We start from the raw sequence: 18,785 nt of genomic DNA on the forward strand, positions 1-18,785 counted from the left end.
TGCTTTTGGAGCTGAGCAAACAATAATCTCTATCTTTGTGACTTCAGAGGGGCAATCAACCCAATTAGCGGGTGATTGACTTATCCATCTAACGTGCCTTTGAGGCAATCAGCTGCTCCCGTGCGTGGTGTATAATATTGACTCGTTAAACCGGGGATATTGCCTTCCAAACAAAAGCAGATTGATTTATTTATTTTTAAACAGCACTGGGTTGTCGGGGTCAGGCTGTGGATGGGGAACAGGTCTGACAGCTGCCCCACAGACAAAACTCCTGGCAGTGTTAGGAATCCACGACCTCAGAGGTCTCTCCCATCCTGGATCATTCCATGAGTTTATGGTACTTGAGCCTCACCTTCTCACAGAACCAGCCAGAGCTGACACCACAGTTATCATGCCCAATGGTGACCCTGCTGAGAGGGCTGAGAAGAGCAGCAATCTCCACGTTGAAGAGATCTGTCCTGGCACGCTCAAATTCACCTCCTTCCAAGAAAATCTTCCCGCTGTTCTTCAGGCCCTTGGAGCCGTGGAGGATTACGTGGATCTTGGAGTTGGTGCCGGCTCCTCTGATGTCTCCTGTCACCACAGCCACGTTGTACACAATGCCTGGAGGAACCAGAAATTTGGTTAAGGAAAAAAAGAAGGGAGGAAAAGAATCTGAAAGTTATGGATTTGATTGGATTTGTTTTGGAGACTCTATTGATTTCCCACTGTTTTATTTTAGCTTCTGACTTACGCACAGTGCGATGTTTGATTTGGGTGTTTTTTTTTTTTTTCCCACACATAATTCTGAGAAATATAAATCTACCTTCAGACTGTCCAGGAGAAACACCCAGGCATGGGGTGACAAACTCCCTGTTCCGTAGCCCAATGAAAAAAAAAAAAACAAACTCTTTTTTGTTCACTCTATGGCGCTAATTAGTTGAAGAAAGGCAAAAACATTGAATTGGCAAGTAAGTAATTTGATTTTGAGAAATACCAATCACTAAACATGTCAGAGAATGCTGAGAGGATGGAGGAGTGCTGCTTTAAACAGTGGAGGCAAAATCTGCAACATCACAAAACTCTGAAAAGTTTGGGTTTATTTGTTTTTTAGCCTATAATGCTGCTGAAGCTGTCAGGACCTCTACATTCACCATGAGAATCCACAGATCTCAGCAAAATAACGTTTGGGAGAGAGATCAGCCCAGCTGGAAGAAAGAAAAATATTTCTGAAAAAACCCTCTATTTACATAAAAACCTACTTACATAAAAGTGTCCTTGGGGTTTTTTTTTCTATCTCCAACTGTTGGTCTAAGAATAAAAACACATCTTCGCACAAGCCTTACCTCACAGAAAAGCACATCTTAAACCTGTCTCATGTCATCAAATACACACCCAAACACTATAGCAGCATGTAGAAAATAGTTGAGACCTAAGCCAAGTTTTTGATTAAATCAGAAATTTCAATAGGGATGAAGCAAAAACATTAGAACTCACTCTCTTATAAATAATCCTCCCTTTGAAATTTCCATTAAAAATTGTACTCAAGCATGCTTTGCTGTTGATATATCTTCAACAAAACTCCAGAGAGCAGGAAGATGAAATACACAGTCATGAATGGTGAAAAGATAAAGGAAGCTTTTTGGGATTGAATTACATTTCTTTCAGTTTTCTTCTTTTAATTTTTCCTAATAAGCATCCTGCAGTGAGGGCTCTGCACCCAGACCACTTTCCTTATGGGCATGCAGGGGGGAATATGAGGACTGCAGGTGTTGAAGACTGTACAAGGAAGTAAAGAACTGTTGTTACATGCATCATCAGAGTGTTTGCCTTCATGCTATTAAATAAATACAGGCAGAACACTATCCAAATAATCTTCTGCCTTGTGAAAAGTTCTTTTATGGACTTTACATCCAGGTTTCTTTTAACAGAGACATAAACTTTGGTTGTCTTTGCTTTAACCATGTTGGTTAATAAAAAAAAGACTGATTTTTAGGGCTCAGCACTGTGTTTCTTGTTTTGTAAAAGGATGTTTAGCTCCCCAGACAAGAAACTGAAGTACAATGTTCACTACTTTGTGCTTTTGGAAATGACAAACACTTTGAGTGCGGGTGAGCAGTTTGCTGAAGGTACAAGCTCTATCTTTCATTTCCTCCCCATCAGCCCCTTGTCCAGGTGCACCAGATGATAGGCCAGCATGTAGGTCCTGCACAGCTGCACAGGTGAGACACAAAGGAGGGAAATGTGTTGGCAGTTCAGGAACCCCCACATGAAACAGCCTACCACCAGCAGATGCTTCACTGCATGTCTCCCTGAGCATAAGACATTCAATCTCCTAAAGAAAACATGGCTGACAGTCTTCATTTCCCATCTCCCACCACGGATTCAGCCCTTGATTTTACCTGTGGCTTCAGTGCCCCCCACAAGAATGTCCCTCTGTATTTTCCCATCATCTTCGTCTAAGGCGAACCAGCGTCCCACTGGGAATTGGTACACACATTTATTGCCAATGTCCTCAATGATCACCTGAGGGAACACAGACACCCCATTGAAAAACAGCACGGGGAAAGCAAAGGTTTTACACAACAGGGTGGCAGAAGAGCAGAAGCTTAATGTGCACACTCTTACTTGGTGTTTAACATATTAAATACTCAAGCAGATCCCACTCCACTCCCTAATTAGTACTGATAGGATTTCAGACAATCAGTGAGTGAAAACCCAGCTTTTTTCCCTTTCTTTTCCTTTTTATCCAGTGAAGCCACTCTGCATCTCTTACGGTGTAGGAGACCAGATGTCTCTGCTATCAAGACCAGCTGGCTGGCCTGTCTTCCTTCTCTCCAGAGCCTGTTTGCTGGCTAGTCTTCTCCGTCAGCTGAACGACAGCTCTTTGTTCTGCTTTGGGAACAGCCTGTGTTCTCTCTCTCTCTCTCGGCTTTAGAGCCTTGTTATAAAATAATGCCTAGGAATTTCAAATCCAGACCACCAGATGAGCTTGTGTGGCACAGTAATTTCACCAGATCCCAGTCAGCTTCTCCAGGGTGGAACCATTGCAAAGGCAGCCATTAAAACCCCGTGGTAGGAAACAGATTCTAATTTGGAAGGATTTGGCTCTCAGAGCAGGGTGAGGTGGAGCTGTGCAAATATCATGAGGTTTAACAAGGCCAAGTGCAAGGTTTGGGTTGGGACAATCCAAAGACAGGCTGGGCAGAGAATGGACAGAGAATGGACAGATCAGCCCTGGGAGAAGGAGCTGGGGGTGCTGTGGGTGAGAGCTGGAGCTGAACCCCCCGTGCCCTGGGCTGATCCCCAGCGTGGGCAGCGGGGCAGGGGGGATTCTGCCCCTGTGCCCCTGTGCCCAGGTGAGAGCCCACCTGCAGAGCTGCCCCAGCCCTGCCTCCAACAGCACAAGGACGTGGAGCTGCTGCAGCCAGTCCAGAGGAGGCCACGGAGATGCTGCCAGGGCTGGAGCCCCTCTGCTCTGGAGCCAGCCTGGGACACCTGGGGCTCTTCAGCTGCACAAGAGAAGCTCCAGGGAGAGCTCCCAGCCCCTGCCAGGGCCTCAAGGGGCTCCAGGAGAGCTGCAGAGGGGCTGGGGACAAGGCCTGCAGGGACAGGACACAGGGAATGGCTTCCCAGGGCCAGAGGGCAGCGCCAGCTGGGATCTGGGGAAGGAATTGGTGGCTGTGAGGGTGGGGAGGCCCTGGCACAGGGTGCCCAGAGCAGCTGTGGCTGCTCCTGGATCCGTGGCAGTGTCCCAGGCCAGGCTGGATGAGACTTTGATCAAGGTGGGATAGTGGAAGGTGTCCCTGCCCAGGGCAGAGGGTGAGACTGCAGGGTCTTTAAGGTCCCCGTCAAACCAGACTGTTTTGGAATTCTGTGATACTTTGCTGAAACAAGCTGGGGAACAATATTCCCCTTTAACATTTAGACTAGATCTTACACCTCCTGCTGAAGTGTTTCTCACCAATATCTTCTGCTGGACTCCTGAATCCTGCCATAGAGTTACTATAGTATTTTAAACCAGCGGAGAAGAGTACTGAAAGATTTTGGTCAGAAGAGAAGAAATCAAAATCTACTCCTCTGTGTGGGTTATGTCTCAGAGGGGAAAAAAAAAAATCACTGTTATGGATAGAAAGCCCTTGACACTTTTCTCAACAGTGAGGGAAAATCTGAAATTTGTCCTTTCAGATAAATTTATGAAACCATTCTTTGGGAAACAGAGCTTCCTTTCCTGTCATTCATCCCACACCATGCTGTTGCCTGTAGCACTCCTGAGTCCTGTTGTACCTCCACAGACACAGACAGCAGTGTCTGCCAGGGCTGGGATTGTCAGCATGAGAGAGCTGGAGTGCTAGAGACTAAAATAGACAAGGTTTGGGAGAAATATCAACACTCCAATGCTGCTCTACCAGCTGATCCTCTTTGGGTTCCTTTCAGTGGGCTTATTCTTACATTTTGAAGTGGAAAACCATCTCTGAGTTTAAGCCTCTCTGAAAATGCAAGGAACATGAGAACAGGTTCATCCTGGAGTGACAACACTAAAATGTCCAAGCATTGAACCAAATTACAGAGAAAGGTCTAAAACCAGTAGAAAACAACTGAACTATTTTAGCTCAGTTCTCCAACCTTGCACCTGAATTTGCAAGGCCAAAGTTGCATTTTACTTAATCATGTGGCAGAATATAGGTTTGGTATGTTGGCTGCAAGCAGTCACTTCACCAGGTTTTGGGACTCGAGCAACCTCACCAACCTCATCAAAAATTGTGTCATTACACCTGTGATGTGAGAATGAGGTTCTGTGGATTTTGCGCCACCCCTATTTATTACATTGAGCACAACTATTCTGTTTTTCATTTCCACATTTTTCACAGACAGCCAGCATCGTAACTTTTCCTGCATTGTGTGGTGGTGGAGAAGCATGTGCTAATATTTGCATTTGTATTACATTGAAATATCCTGCTATTGAGGATTTGCAAATATGGGGTCGGGTCTTCTATGGATTAAAGCCAGCTGTGTTAAATTACATCAGCAGAGGAAATAAAATGAGACCAGAGGGAAGAGTCAGATTTCCCCTTTTAAAATATTCCTTCAGCAATTACACTAAAAGCTGTAATACCTTCCTACCCCATAGCAGGAGATTAAAATGAGCAGGAAAGTTGAAGATAAGGGTCTTTGTGGCAAGCATATCTCTTTTGCTGAGCCAATGATAAATCACTTAAATTTGGGCAAGCTGTGTGCCTGCAAATTTTCACTGTGAACAGATCCAACAGATAACTCTCGGATTCTGGTATTTTTATGGTCGTGGTAATGAGTTAAGTCAAGAGAATGAAATGATTTGTGTCCTTCTCAGTAACCTGTATCACCAGCAATTATCCTTACGTCTCTAGGTGCCAGGCCACTGAGAGGGTGAGATATTTTGAGCCCATGAGATGCTTATGTTGAATGTCTCAGGGGTAACTAACCTTTGCAAGAAACCAGCCAGCAGAGCCACCCTTGTTATTATGCCCGATATTAATTTTTCTTAATTTTCCCAGATTTGGAGCATCGAGCGTGAACTTGTCTTCTGCTCCTTTTTCAAAGTTGTCTTTGTCATTGTCCAGTTTCCTCACACCTGAATGGGAAAAGAAAAAGTGAAAATAAAGCAAACAAACAAAACAAAAAACCCCAAGCAAACAAACAAACCCCAACCCCCCTCCCAACAACAACAGAAATCAAATCCAAAAACAAAGCCAAAACCAACCCCCCACACACACAAATAAATAAGTAATAAATAATAACTTCAAGGAGGAAAGGGTTACTGGTATATGCATGTTTGTAAGCAAAGGAATATTTAGGAATGTCACCACTAACTGAATCAAATATTCCCTAGATATCAGCTCTCTGCACCCAGGATCTAAGGCAAAGGCAGAGGACTTTATACTCTAATTAAAAAAGGTACCTTTTCTCAAGCACACAAAAGACCAGGATTTCCATTCTAATGTCACAGTTACTTACAGCTCTCAGAGCTTTCAGAAATATATATCCAGATGGCTCTTAATTTTTTTACTTTTTTTTTTTTTTTTCATATCACCACATTTCCCTTTTATTTTTACTGTCTTTGAAAATCTCCAAAACGTTCAAGAAAGGCTTTGGTCACAAGCTGCAGATTCTGACATTTCAGGACACAGAATTCTTTGCTGTATCTGAGAGGAAGGATTTATTTTTGAATTAGGACCCAGCCAGGGCTGTTGGATTTTTCCTGATCTCACAGGGGTTTGCCTTTATGAAAAGTATTAAAGCTGTGCCCCTGGTTGCAGCCTGTGTGTGATGCTGTGAGTGGGAGGAAAACCACCCAAGGCACCAGTGCAGAGAAAGAGGTCACTGGGCAACTCATCCCTCTTACCTTAGAGGGGATGAATCATTCTCTAGGGGTGTTATTTCTCTGGGTGGATATGACAGAGTGCCTGGACACCCAGCTAAGGTTCAGACCTCCACTTTGGGATGTCTTCAGTGAGATTAGATGAATCCCCCTCTGTAAAACTCTGGAGGATTAATCAAGGATGAGCCCTATCCATCAGATTATAAAAATAATCTGTTCAAGGACACTTGGCAGACATCATATCATTATTTCTTGAATTTGACAGGATAGGTACAGTGTAGAAGCAAGAGAATACTTGCTCCTTGCTTACAGGAATCTCCAGTAATCTCCACCCACTTCTGTCCATGGTCCAGAGAGCTTGGTTTGGGAGCATCTTTTAATAGTATTAAATTAATTTTTTAAAAAAATAAAATTAAAGTTTCCAAACCACCGTTGCAGCGCATTTAAAAATAATTACATTTAAAAATAATTGCAGTATTTCTAGAAAAAAAAAAAGCTACTCAAATATAAATCTTGCTTAAATTATTTTTACAAGTGGCCAAGCAGGCTCACCACCTTTGCCACAGAGAAAGGATGCCATTATCCATCCAGGTACCCAGAAAATGAGGCACATAGCTCTCACTGCATTCCCTGTAAAGACACATTGGTGTTTGACCCTTTGGTGGGTTGGTACTTACTCCACTGCTTTCTGCTGGTGGTTTATGATGTGTTTTCCCAGAGCCTGCTTTTTTTAATGGCAGGTAAACTTGAGCCATGCCCACACCCAGCCAGAACTGCTGCATTGCAGATGCACCTTCCAGGGGCTGTGGATGCGAGAGCCCCCAGAGCTAATGCCACTATTTGTTGTGCCTTTCACTCAGCCAAATTATCCTGCCTTTGCCAGATTGCCTCTGTGTGTGTGTGTGTGTGTGCATGTTGTTCAGATCACAGGCCTGCAGAGCAGGAGGAAATATTTTAGGAAATGATTTGCATTTGAATACCTGTGTCTCCTTTCTCACCGAAGATATTAATGAAGACATCCGCATCTGTTCCGCTGCCGCTGACATCGCCGGTGAAAACCCGGACCACGTATTTGTTGACTGCAATGAGGGAGGCAGAAATCTCAATATATCAATAACGCGATGGTTTGATGCAGAACACAACAATACAGACCAATTCAGGCTGTGCTGATGCTGTCTTGAAAGCACGATCGGAACTGTGGCTCTTGGTACAATGACCCCCTTCTCTCTGTTCCAAGAATAAAATCCATAGGCAGGGTTCTGACACTGTGCTTTCACTGCCCAGGACAAGAGGACAGATCACTCAGTTCCTGGCCTTGACACTGAAGAGTGAAATAGAAGAGAAAGTGAAAATTTTGATGTGGATACAAAGGCATTAAATGAACTCAGACCTAGGGACCAGCTTTGCTTTTTCCAAATGTTGATGAGTTATGGAGTCTGCCCAAGCTCAGGCCTGATCTCAGTTCTGTCCTAGAGCTGTTTTGAAAGTTTAGCTTATACTTAGCAAGTATTTTGAGGAAATACAGAGATAGGACAAGGAATAATGGATTTAAACTGAAAAAAGAGAATTTTACACTATATATATATTTATACTGAAGAAATTCTTTAACTGGGAGGGTGGTGAGGGACTGGCACAGGTTGCTCAGAGTTAGACATCCCACCCCTGGGCATGTCCAAGACCAGTTTGGAGCTTTGAGCAGCCAGGTCTAGCAGAAAGTGTCCCTGCCCATGGCAGGGAATGGAACTAAATGGACACAAAACAGTCCATGATCCTCTGAAATGTCAGTCACACTGCATGAAAAAAAGAGTGAAGGTGGCCACGCTTTCCTAAAAAAAAAATAAAAAATCCAGTCTTTTTTTATTTAATGAGGAAAGAGGATTAAACCTAGGAGCTGTGACACTGTGAAGATACATTGTCTATGGCACCAAAACCCTGAGGTGAGGCACATCATGGATATTTCACTCGTCCTGTCAGTGAGTTTGAAAAGCAAGTTCTTCAGATGAATCAGGGTCAGACTCACTTGGTTCCCAAGGACAGCAAAAGTGGGTTCAGTTTCTTCTGGATCCAGTGAAAAAGTCCCTATGACCTTCAGTAAGATGTTACTTGAGCCAAATATGACTAACTTTTGAAATCTACCACCGAAGTCAAAGGCCACCTTGCTCCTCCAGGCAAACAGCCATGACAGACACCTCATGCTGTATCTGCTGTGAAGAATGACTGCTGAAGGCAGCCAGCAAGACACGAAACAGATGAAGATGAATGCAAAATCTGCTACTGAGCATTGTATGATGTCATACAGGCCCTCAACAGAGTTCCTGTTACTTCTGAACCCTGTGTAGCTGATACTGAGAGCTCTGTGCAATGCCACTTCTGTATTTCTGAGTCCTGGGCACGTTGCTTCTGTGAAAGGGTGAAATGCACCAGTCTCTTCTCACACAGGTCCTTGGGAAAAAATATAACTTCTTGCACCACAGAATCATAAAATCATCAAGGCAGAAAAAAGACCTCTAAGAACATCAAGTCAGACCATTTAACCATGATTCTTGGTTTGCAACTTTTTTCCCCTTTGGCAAGTGCCAAAGTTAGGGGATAATCCTTCCTGGGCCTCCCAGCCAGCTGCAGAAGTGGATTCTCTCAGGAGCCATGGAACATCACCAACACTAGGTTACCACTCCCAGAAGAGATCCCTCACCTCCTCCACCACAGTTCAGTGGATGTTAAAAGTTATTCCAAAAGACAGCAGAGGGCCTGGTGCAGGTGCTCCCACAGAGGCAGAGGATGTGAGAGCAAACGTATGAGGAGCAGCTTCAGACCATCCCCTGAATTACAACCATGCTCCCATCTCCCAGGGTGAGGAGTACAAGGGCAGAGCCCACAGAGAAGGGAAAATCACCTGTCACAGTTTAATGAATGTGCTGGGAAAAGGCTAAAAATCGAGCTGACATCCCTGGCGCCTCATCGCAAAACATGCCATGGCAAATAAAATAATAATGATAAAACTGCAATAAATACTAAATAACAAGAAGGAGGAGAAAAGAGCTGCGCTCATACAGGGGAGAAAATGCCTTAATGATTCTCTTTAACTCTTTAGCTTCAGTTCACAGAGCTCTAACAACCTGCACTAACACCAAAAGTGTTCATTTGCATTAGCAAAGTGTGGGGATGGTGAAATTTACATCTCCTACTTGGCCACTAAGCTGCTCTAACTAAAACTGACCCATTGTACCTTGCAATCTTTAATTACAGACCACATTTTTCAAGAAGCTTTGCTTTTGCACCTCCCCTAGAATATTTAATCTGATGTCAGTGATTAATTTTCCACTCCACTTTTTGGGAGCCAGAATAACCTGACAGGATAAGAGGATCCTGAAAACGACTAGCTACAGTGGCTTAACTTACATTTCCTTTGAAAGATAAGGCTTTATGCCTTGAGATATAGACCAAAAGGATGTCTCAATGCATGCAGAGCAACATGGAAGACATGCAGAGAACAAGACCATGAAAAGAAATGACCTATCTGGCCAGCAAGGAAAATGCTGGTGAAATTATTTGACTGACCAAAAACCTTCAAAGGTCTCTCAGCATGGCTGTATTTCAAATCTAAGGTCCAGAATTACTTCTTTTGACCTCCTTCTTGGAGCACCAAGTGGTCCCAGGGGCTCTGTACACACAGGAGGCTGCTGTCAGTGTCTGCACAGAGCCCTGTGGCAGAGATGACTCCTGAGCCCACGGATGGGCCATCACTTAGCACTGGTGGCAGTCTCAGGACACTGTGCTGTGAGAGTTTTATGTTGTCCTCTATAATATAAGCAAGGCCAGGGTGTATGGCATGTCTTGGCATGGCTCTTTTCCATGCTGCTGTGTTTCTGCAGGCAAAACTACTCCAAGAGTATTAGGGGTCCTTGGCTTAGGTTAAGAGCACATTCCTGCTTCACAAGAGATGCCTCGTCAGGTGCTCATCAGGTCTTTTCTTTAATTTTTTCCATCCTAACGACTCTGAAACTGGATGCTCAAGCCTTTCCCCACATCTGACCCTTAGGTCTGCTTTCAGAAAAAAATCAGTTCCTCCATCTTCAGGAAGCAAACCCTGAGCCATGCTGAATTTTTGCCAGCACTTTCTCCCTCTCTAAGCAATCTGACATTCAGCTGCAGCAAGGAGAGGAGCTCTTCATGCTGCTCAGGGGTCCTTCTGTGCTTTGTACATCAGCACATCTCACAGAGTGACATGGAGGATGAGCAATTTAAATGGAAAGGGATGCTGCCTCTTAAAAAGACAGTGAGGATTCAGCTGCTAAAAGCATGCAAGAAAAAGCTCTCGCTTGCAGCCAGGAGGAGATCTGCCATAAGTCAAGTACTCTTCGTTTTGATCATGGGTGGATGTTGTTCCCTGTTCTTTAAGCCCATAGCAGAGGCATCTTAAAAAAAAAAAAAAAAAAAAAAAAAAAAAAAAAAAAAAAAAAAACACCAAAAAAACCCAAAAACAAACAAACAAACAAAAACCAAAACAAAAACCAAAACAAACAAACAAACCCACAAAAATCCTTGGCTTTTTTTTCTTTTTCTTTTTCTTTTTTTTTTTAAATCCAAATACATGGGCTCTGACTTCATCCGTAAAACACAGATCAAGATGTTGCCTGGATTTTTTTTTTCCCCCTGAATGCTTCTCCTAGCACTGAGAACATGCAAAATGCTAATGTGAAAGCTGTGCCTCCATCGAGCAGTGCACAAGCTCACTGCAGCACAGGCACGGGGAGGGGAGCTTTCCTAGGAGCAAAATTAGCAGCTTCAGAGGCACGTACTGCAAGATGCCAAGAGCAGAACAGCCAACAAAAAAATCAGTAGGAAGAGCAGTAGCTATTTTCTCTTGTCTTTCCACTTTCACGTTGCAATGCACAAGTGTAAATGCCCTGTGTGGTTACAGCACCTTCCTTTTCTTTACAGTTGTGTGTCTGCATTTCAAGACATTGCCAGGATGCCATCTCTGGGAAACAGTGGGATGGCACTGATGTGACCCTACTGGATTAATTTAGCAGAGGAGTGGCAGTCAATCAGCCTGTCTGCTACTGATTAACTCAGCCTCTGCTTTCAACAGCCAAGAGGAAAGGTTAATTTTGCACTGTGGGCTGGAGTCATGTTCTCTCCACTGAGAGCCAAGAGGTTTTTGTCTGCGAATGTGATGCACTCCTGACATATCCTGGGGGATGAAGAGCATGGTGCTGCTGCTCTCCTACCCCCCAGTATTCCCCATCCACTGCCATCTCTATCCTGGGTGCAGCATTAGCCCCATACACTGCCCAGAATCTTTTCATCCAGACCCAACTCCCCTGGGTGGTCTTGTGCAGCCTCTGTCCTGCCTCCAGCCATGGAAAATGCACAGACATATCCCAGCCAAATCCTGCCACCTGCAAGCCACAGCTGACTGTCCAGCCGTGTGATATTCATCTGTTAATGTCATTTATTTAGCAATATGATATCGTGGTCACTTGAAGCCCTGTAGGACGGAACTACCTAAGGAAATTTTTTATCTACCATTATTTGGGGCATTAGATAGCGTGTTTAGGCAGAATCTGCTGAGCTTCCTGCAGCAGGAGCGTGAGATTTGGGCAGGAAAACCAAGCTGACTCTGCTTCATTACCTGGGGTTATCACCTCCTGTGGGAAGCTGTGGATTCCCAGCCGTGCTTGCCTCCCATGTGCCTGACCTGCCACAGAGCAGGGCAGCAGCATCCAATATCTGGGAAATGTCACAGCCCTCACAGGCAAAGCATCTGGGGTTAAAAAAGCAAGGAGACTGAGCTGCAGGCAGTGATGGATCCTTCTCATAAGGCAACTCTTAGCAATTATCCGTCTGTTTTCACGGCGCTCCCGAGAGCAGTGGTGTCTGGGATTTGTCCTGTGCTGCTCAGCACCAAGCAGGAAGATTTGGGAAGGAGCTGGGGGCAAGGGGGTGGGTGTATTGAGTTTCTCAATACCTCTGAGGGTGTCCAATACCTCACAGAAAATGGCTTAAGTCCATAGTGAGACGGAATGTTAGAGTATGTCTTGGAAAAGCAAAAGAGTTTTCATAAAAGAAGAAAATAATTTAAAAAAACAAAGAACAAAGCTGAACACCGTGTAGAGACAGGTCCCACACGCCTGCTACAACACCTTGAGACTGCACAGAGAAGCCTCGTGCTCTCCCTTAAGTATTGGATGATTTAGGTGGTGTTTTTTTGCAAACAGCCCAACAGAAAGTAGCTACTTTTCTGAGGAACAGGTAAACAGACCTATCAGTGTTTTTGCCTTGGTACTGAGCCAATTATTGCCAGGAGAGCAAAGAAATTTCCAGTGTTCTTCTCTTAGAAGGTTTTGGGATGAGTCTTGAACCTTTTCCTATGTGGAGATCTGCTTACATGTGGGGTGCTTTACTACATGGGTGGATAGGGATGAGGCACTGCTACCGTCTCTGAATTCCTGCTGGAAAAGGAATTCCTTTTGGTTGGTGTGAAAAGGATTGTTGCTAAAGGAAGAGGCAGGCACCTGGACCTGCAGACAAGGTACAATTTCCACCTGAGTCTGCCTTGCACAAGCTCAGGATGGTGGTTTTATACCCATATGCCTTGGTTCCTGCCTGTCAGATTGAGTCAGTCATTCCAGCCCACCAGGAACTGTCTGACAAAACCTCTTCTTGATGGAAGGGACTGACTTGTCAAAGTGGAAGCTCCTTTATACCACTGCTGACAGCGTGCTCCTCAGTGACAGAGTTCTGGGTCAGAGCATCCTTAAAATGTCAGACAGCCTATGGCTAGGGCACAAAGCTGGGACCTGGCCTCCCAACACACTTGATTCACAGCAAACATTTGAATTTAGTTCTTGTTTGTCCTGGCAGAGAGCTCATCCCACTAGGATAAAACAACCTCTTGCTAGATTAGCTTCTGGTGACCTTTTGGTTGGAGATGTCCTGCTGGTCTTGTGTATCCAGCAAGTGAGTCTCTGCAAACGATGTAGAGAGGAAAATTCACCCAGCCCACCCATTAAACCTCTTTGTGACACAGTAGCAGGGCCCCCAGAGACAGCTATGTGCAGCAAAATATAATTAGAGCCTAAAGCAACCCCTGTAAAAGCAGAAGAGCTCTGCTGAGCTCACCAGCAGCCATTTCTGTCTCAAAATTGGGTCCTGCTCTGGCACAAAGCAATGGCACATAGATAAAGAAGACTTCTTTTTCCTCCCCTTCAGAAAAGTGCTGAATTCAAACTGTTGGTTTAGGGCTCAAAAATCATTATCTCTTTCAAGTGTAATTGGCAGCTATATTTATTAATGAGTCATGCTTTAAGAGGTGGGGAACAGCATCTTTGGCCAAGGGTTCAAAATGGAAATGCAGATTACAAGCACACCTGGAACATAGGGGTGCTGGAGAAGAAGGAGTTTTGCATTGGACAGAGTGCTGAGTGACTTGATCTAGTTGCAAATGTGACTGCTTGTTGCAGGGGCTTGGAGTAGCTGATTTTTAAGAGCCCCTTCTAGCCCAAAGCATTCTCTGATTCCATGGCTTTTGGCTGTGAGCACCTCTGCCAAAACACAGTGTTAGCACGGGAGAAACGCTGAAGAGCCTTTGGAAGGCTTTGGGGTTCCTGTCACTGTCACTGGAGGCAGCACTAGAGATGCAAGGCTAGTTTGACCCTGGTTCAGCACTTCTTTAATCTCACCAGAGCTCTCCAAAACTGTGTTCTTGAGAGATATTATTGCTGTCACTCAAGGAGGCCCAGTGGGAAAAGGAAAGGATTCAAGGAGTGCCTGGACAGCGCCCTCAGGCACAGGGTGGGATTCTTGGGATTTGTCCTGTTCGTGGCCAGGGTTTGGACTCAATGGTCCTTGGGGGTCTGTGTGGCCTTGGGGTATTCTGTGACTCTATGATTGTGCTGCTCTGCTGAATACTGCCTCCTGCCCCTCCTATAAGGAACGCAATCCCTTGTCCTCCCCACCCAGAAAACACGAGATTCACCTCCATTTCCTGCAGCTCTTACAGGAAACCAAAGCGTGCATCAAAACAGTTAAAATATTAGGATTCAGCCTGGATCATCCCTCTGCAGGGCCTGTGAGAGGCAATCTACCACATGCAGGAGGCTTTGCTTGTAGGATATGCTAAACTCATGTTCCTACTGTGACTTCAAAGTGATGATGACTTTTTGAAGTGAGCTTTAAACGACCTTGCTCAGGAGACAATAGTGGTTTAGTTGCAGAAGCATGGAGCTTAGCACACGGCAACCCACCTTGTGACAGTGGTGCAGAAATCCTTGTTCATCTAATTTTCTAAGATTTATCATTATTTTTCATTAGTTCAGCCCCAGGGTAGGAAGCCATTAAAAAAAATAAATAAAAAAAGGCAAATATTTCAGAAGAGAAATATCCACTTTCTACTTTCACCAGATCTGCTATTATCAAAATTGAAGAAATCGTGGAGAATATCCTCTTGGGTTAAACACATTTTCTCAGAAATAAGAGTGAAGTAATTTTACGGTATTGTCAAAAATCATATTGTTAACTCTGTACTTCAGTCTTGCTTTGAATAGATCAGAATTTTTTAAAAAAGTTACTTCATTTCCAAACTGAAAGCTGAATTAATTTCCATATATAGACATAATTAGTCAAAATTATCACATGTCTTCAAAAACATGCTGTACTCTCTGTTTTGTATTGGGTACACAGAGATCTGTGTACCAGCCACACACTCTTGCCTCTCCAAAATCTTTTCTCTCCATGTGAATTACAAATCTATTTTTCTGTCCCATTTTGGGGCTCTGTGCACTTTTTGCGTTTTGCAAGTCACCAGTGTTTCTTTTTATTTCTACATTTCCATTTCTCATTCCTTTTACCCATCTTTAGAGAAAAAACAAGAGGAAAAAGAAAAAGTGTGACAAGTGAAATGTCTATAGCTGCCTCATTTTGGACACAGTTGCAAAAAGTTGGGCAAAGTTTGCAGGGAAAGTCCTTGTTAGAACAAAGGAAGTTTTTTTTATCAGAAAAGAAAATAAAAATATTGGATATTCATGATGCCTGACAGCACGACATTTTTTTTCCCCAGTGTTACAAATGGAGTGGTAAAAGATATTATTCTTTCTAAAACCCTCTTTATTTCATCATGCAGCAAGGCCTCATCCTGAACACAGAGGGTACTTGCCATTACTCAGAAGCAAACAAATATGTATTTCATAAATATATTTATCTACATTTCCCTGTGCTGATTATACACTTCCAGATTTTAGAGTAAATAAAGACGAATTTTGATGAGAAGGTAACACGTATTAATATTTCATTCCCTCTTCCTCAACTTCTGTGTCCTTAGAAATAATCTTTTTTCGTTTTTCCCATCATGGAAGTTTCCAAAAGTGTGAGATCATGTGACCTCACTTTGAAACAAAACCCAGGGGAGTCCACGGGTCACTTAGGTTTGAAAAGCCTTTCAAAGGCCATCGAGTCCAACCATTCCCCCAGCACTGCCAAGACCACCATTGACCCCAAGTGCCACATCCACATGGCTTTTAAATCCCTCCAGGGATGAGGATTCATCTATGTGGGACCAGTGGTGGTCCTCAAGACCAACCTTTTTTAAAATGACGTTGCAAATCTGACAGGGTACCATCAACTGATGTCTCACATCCCAAATTCTGCTCCTTACCTGAGCTTCTAACATCAGTAGGTTATTGGGAAATATCAGCCACAGCTTTAGCTCCTGTCCAGCCCAGACCTTAAGGATATATATATCCCAGGATGGAGGGATTTAGCTTCTGACTCAAAGTGAATCATGTGCACCAATACCTGCTGCTCCAGATGTTTCCTCAAGTCACAGCCAGGTCAGTGCTCATAAGCCTTCAAGTCAGCCAACAGCCAACATTAGAACTTTGGACAATGAAGTGTGAAGCCTTAACCCAAGAATCCTTCAAAAGGAAAAGGAGCAAGCTCACATTCACAGCTCAAATACATGAGTTTTAGGTCATAGTGGATCTGAAAACCTCAGAGAAAACCTAGAGCAGGTCAATGCTTTGATAATAAATGCTTTTCTAATGTTTTTAAAGTCAAGGCCTCCCTCTGCCTGCACGAGCAGTCAGGGAAATTTCACCACTCGTCTGGCTTTACTAGAATCCAAATCCCAGCTGCTCATTCTGACTTCATAGTCACTACCCTTAAGACATATCCATGCAAACTCTCAGGTGCACCAAGTATCAGCCCAAAATCAGGCCAGGATTGACACAACCAACAATTTTCGCTTTCAAAACTGCTTCTTGTTTCAGCAAAGCAGAAATATCATGTCTGAAAATTACACGGGTCATATAAAAGACCCACCCCTAGATAAAGAACAGCTATATTTGATCTCGTCTTGTGATTTGTTTTTAATATAATAGCAATAATAATAAAGAACATCAATAGGTGACCAATTTTCAACACATTTAAATATGGAAAAATTAAACACAATGCAACTGTGTTGGAACTCTTCCATCCTCAAGGTCAAGGTGTGCCACACCAATGTGCTCCTCACGTTCATTGTTAACAGACCAAATAAGATTGAACTTTACCCAGAAATAGTAGAGATTGGAGTAGTTCTGCAGTTTGATGTCACACATACAATTCTGTCATAGTGGGAATATGCAGCCTTGAAAGAGTTTGACATGAGTTGCTGTCCCATGAACATTTATAACCCATCATGTCCAATCTTAAATAATTTCAGGGGGCTGATGGCCAAAAAGCCAGATGAAAACCAGTCCTTGGGTCTCAACCTCATTTGCAACAGGCAGGTTGCAAAGACTTGACCAAAATTTGACAGGTTAGCATAAGATGAAATTGCACAGGAGACTGAATCAATTTTCAGTTCACTGTGCTCTTAAGCAGGATTTTAAGGACCAGGTGAGTGAACATCCCCGTTGCAAAAGAATGATTCTGCTTTCTCAGAGTGAAGCATGTACAGAGAATTGTTTGATTAGCGAGAGGTTTCAAGGGAAATCAAGAACAGCCAATATGTGTTTCCCCTGTTCTGAGTGTAACTGGAGGTTACACTGCACAGAGCCCAGACTAACCTCAAGCAGCTGATTATCCTTAACTGCCTGTGGTCACCCCCAGAGAAAAGATGTTTATTGTTGGAGAAGCAACATCCCATCTAACCCAACCAAACCTCAGCATCTTTTATGAATCTGGGCAAAAGTTAGCCCTGAAGACATGTTTTGGTATTGAGGAACCATGCAACCCACATGAAGACCAGCTCTCAGGGCTCCCTGCCATCCAGCCAGGTGATAAGAAGCTGTATTCATCAAGCATAGGGATGGAGAAAGACACAGCCTTGGTGTCCCACATGCAGGGATGAAGACCATGAGGCAAAGGCCAGTGAGGTCCAGGCAAATGAGAGTCACCATGGGGTGGGAGACATGAGGATCTGTCCACTGATGGCACAAATTATTGCTGACCACTTTGCAAGTATCAAACAATGCGCTGGGAACTTCGGATAATGGAACTAGTTGTCCAGGCCATTGTTGGATCCCCCATCCGTGAAGGGGTTCAAAAGCCTCGTGGATGTGGCACTTGGGGACATGGCTCAGTGTGGGCTGGGCAGTGCTGGGGAAGCTGTTGGACTCTGTCACCTTAGAGGGCTTTTCCAACCTAAAGGATTTTGTGATTCTGTGAACTGACTCCTGAATTTCATGTTCTTTTACACCCCCACTGGGTCAGTGGATCTCCCAGTGCAGATGCAGGCTGTTCTGAATACACCCCCACCACTTTGGCAGGACATCAGACACCCTCAGAGTGGTCCAAAACAGGCAACACTCAAAGGAAAATCGGCACCTGGCTCCAGTTTTGAGCCTGTCCCTTGCACAAAGGCTCAGCCACAGCCATGCAATCCTAAGGCTTCATAAATTCAAGTGAGGCAGCGTAAAGTTGAACAATAGCCCTCTCTTGTAATTAATACCTGTAGTGTAAATTAATCCAGGCTGCCAATAGAAGCTGCTGGGTAAATAAGAATCTGTGACACTATCCCTGTCAAAGGCCTGTGGGCAAACGATGCCATGGATGTGAATGCAGGGAATAGAGGGTCATTCAAGCAGGAACACTTAAGGATGTAACTTGTTCTCCTTGAGAAACATGTGGCATTCCACAGGGAAATGACAGGAGGCATTTTACTCGGTAAGTAAATGCAACCACTCAGGTGTTGGCAATTGCTAAGTAAGACATCCATGCTACATCTATTTGGATCATGGAAAGTACTCTACTTTTGGGTTTTGATTGTGAGTGTCCATTTTTTCCACTATATGTTAAGTGTTTTTTGCCACACATATTATTTTCTGGGTTTTTAAATTATTCCTCTTTGGGTTTTTTCCCCCTTAAAATTAACCTCTTCAAAACTTACAGTCCTCAGGAATTTTCTGTCTGGCCTGTTCCCCTCACCAAGAAAAAGGCTGAATCTGACCATAATTTAGTCAGTTTT

General features: G+C 43.9%; 1 protein-coding gene across 1 annotated transcript in view; it reads right to left on the reverse strand.

The window, feature by feature from the left end:
• LOXHD1 (lipoxygenase homology PLAT domains 1) overlaps positions 1-18,785 on the reverse strand; it is a 153,472-nt gene that overhangs the window by 103,527 nt on the left and 31,160 nt on the right. Inside the window, exons 5-8 of the mRNA XM_066339598.1 lie at positions 7,318-7,416; positions 5,442-5,590; positions 2,382-2,505; positions 353-603 (exon numbers count right to left, since the gene is read on the reverse strand). Coding sequence (XP_066195695.1) covers positions 353-603; positions 2,382-2,505; positions 5,442-5,590; positions 7,318-7,416 — 623 coding nt within the window. The remainder of the gene's footprint in view (positions 1-352; positions 604-2,381; positions 2,506-5,441; positions 5,591-7,317; positions 7,417-18,785) is intronic.

Source organism: Sylvia atricapilla, chromosome Z (assembly GCF_009819655.1).
Source record: "Sylvia atricapilla isolate bSylAtr1 chromosome Z, bSylAtr1.pri, whole genome shotgun sequence".
NCBI lineage: Eukaryota > Metazoa > Chordata > Aves > Passeriformes > Sylviidae > Sylvia > Sylvia atricapilla.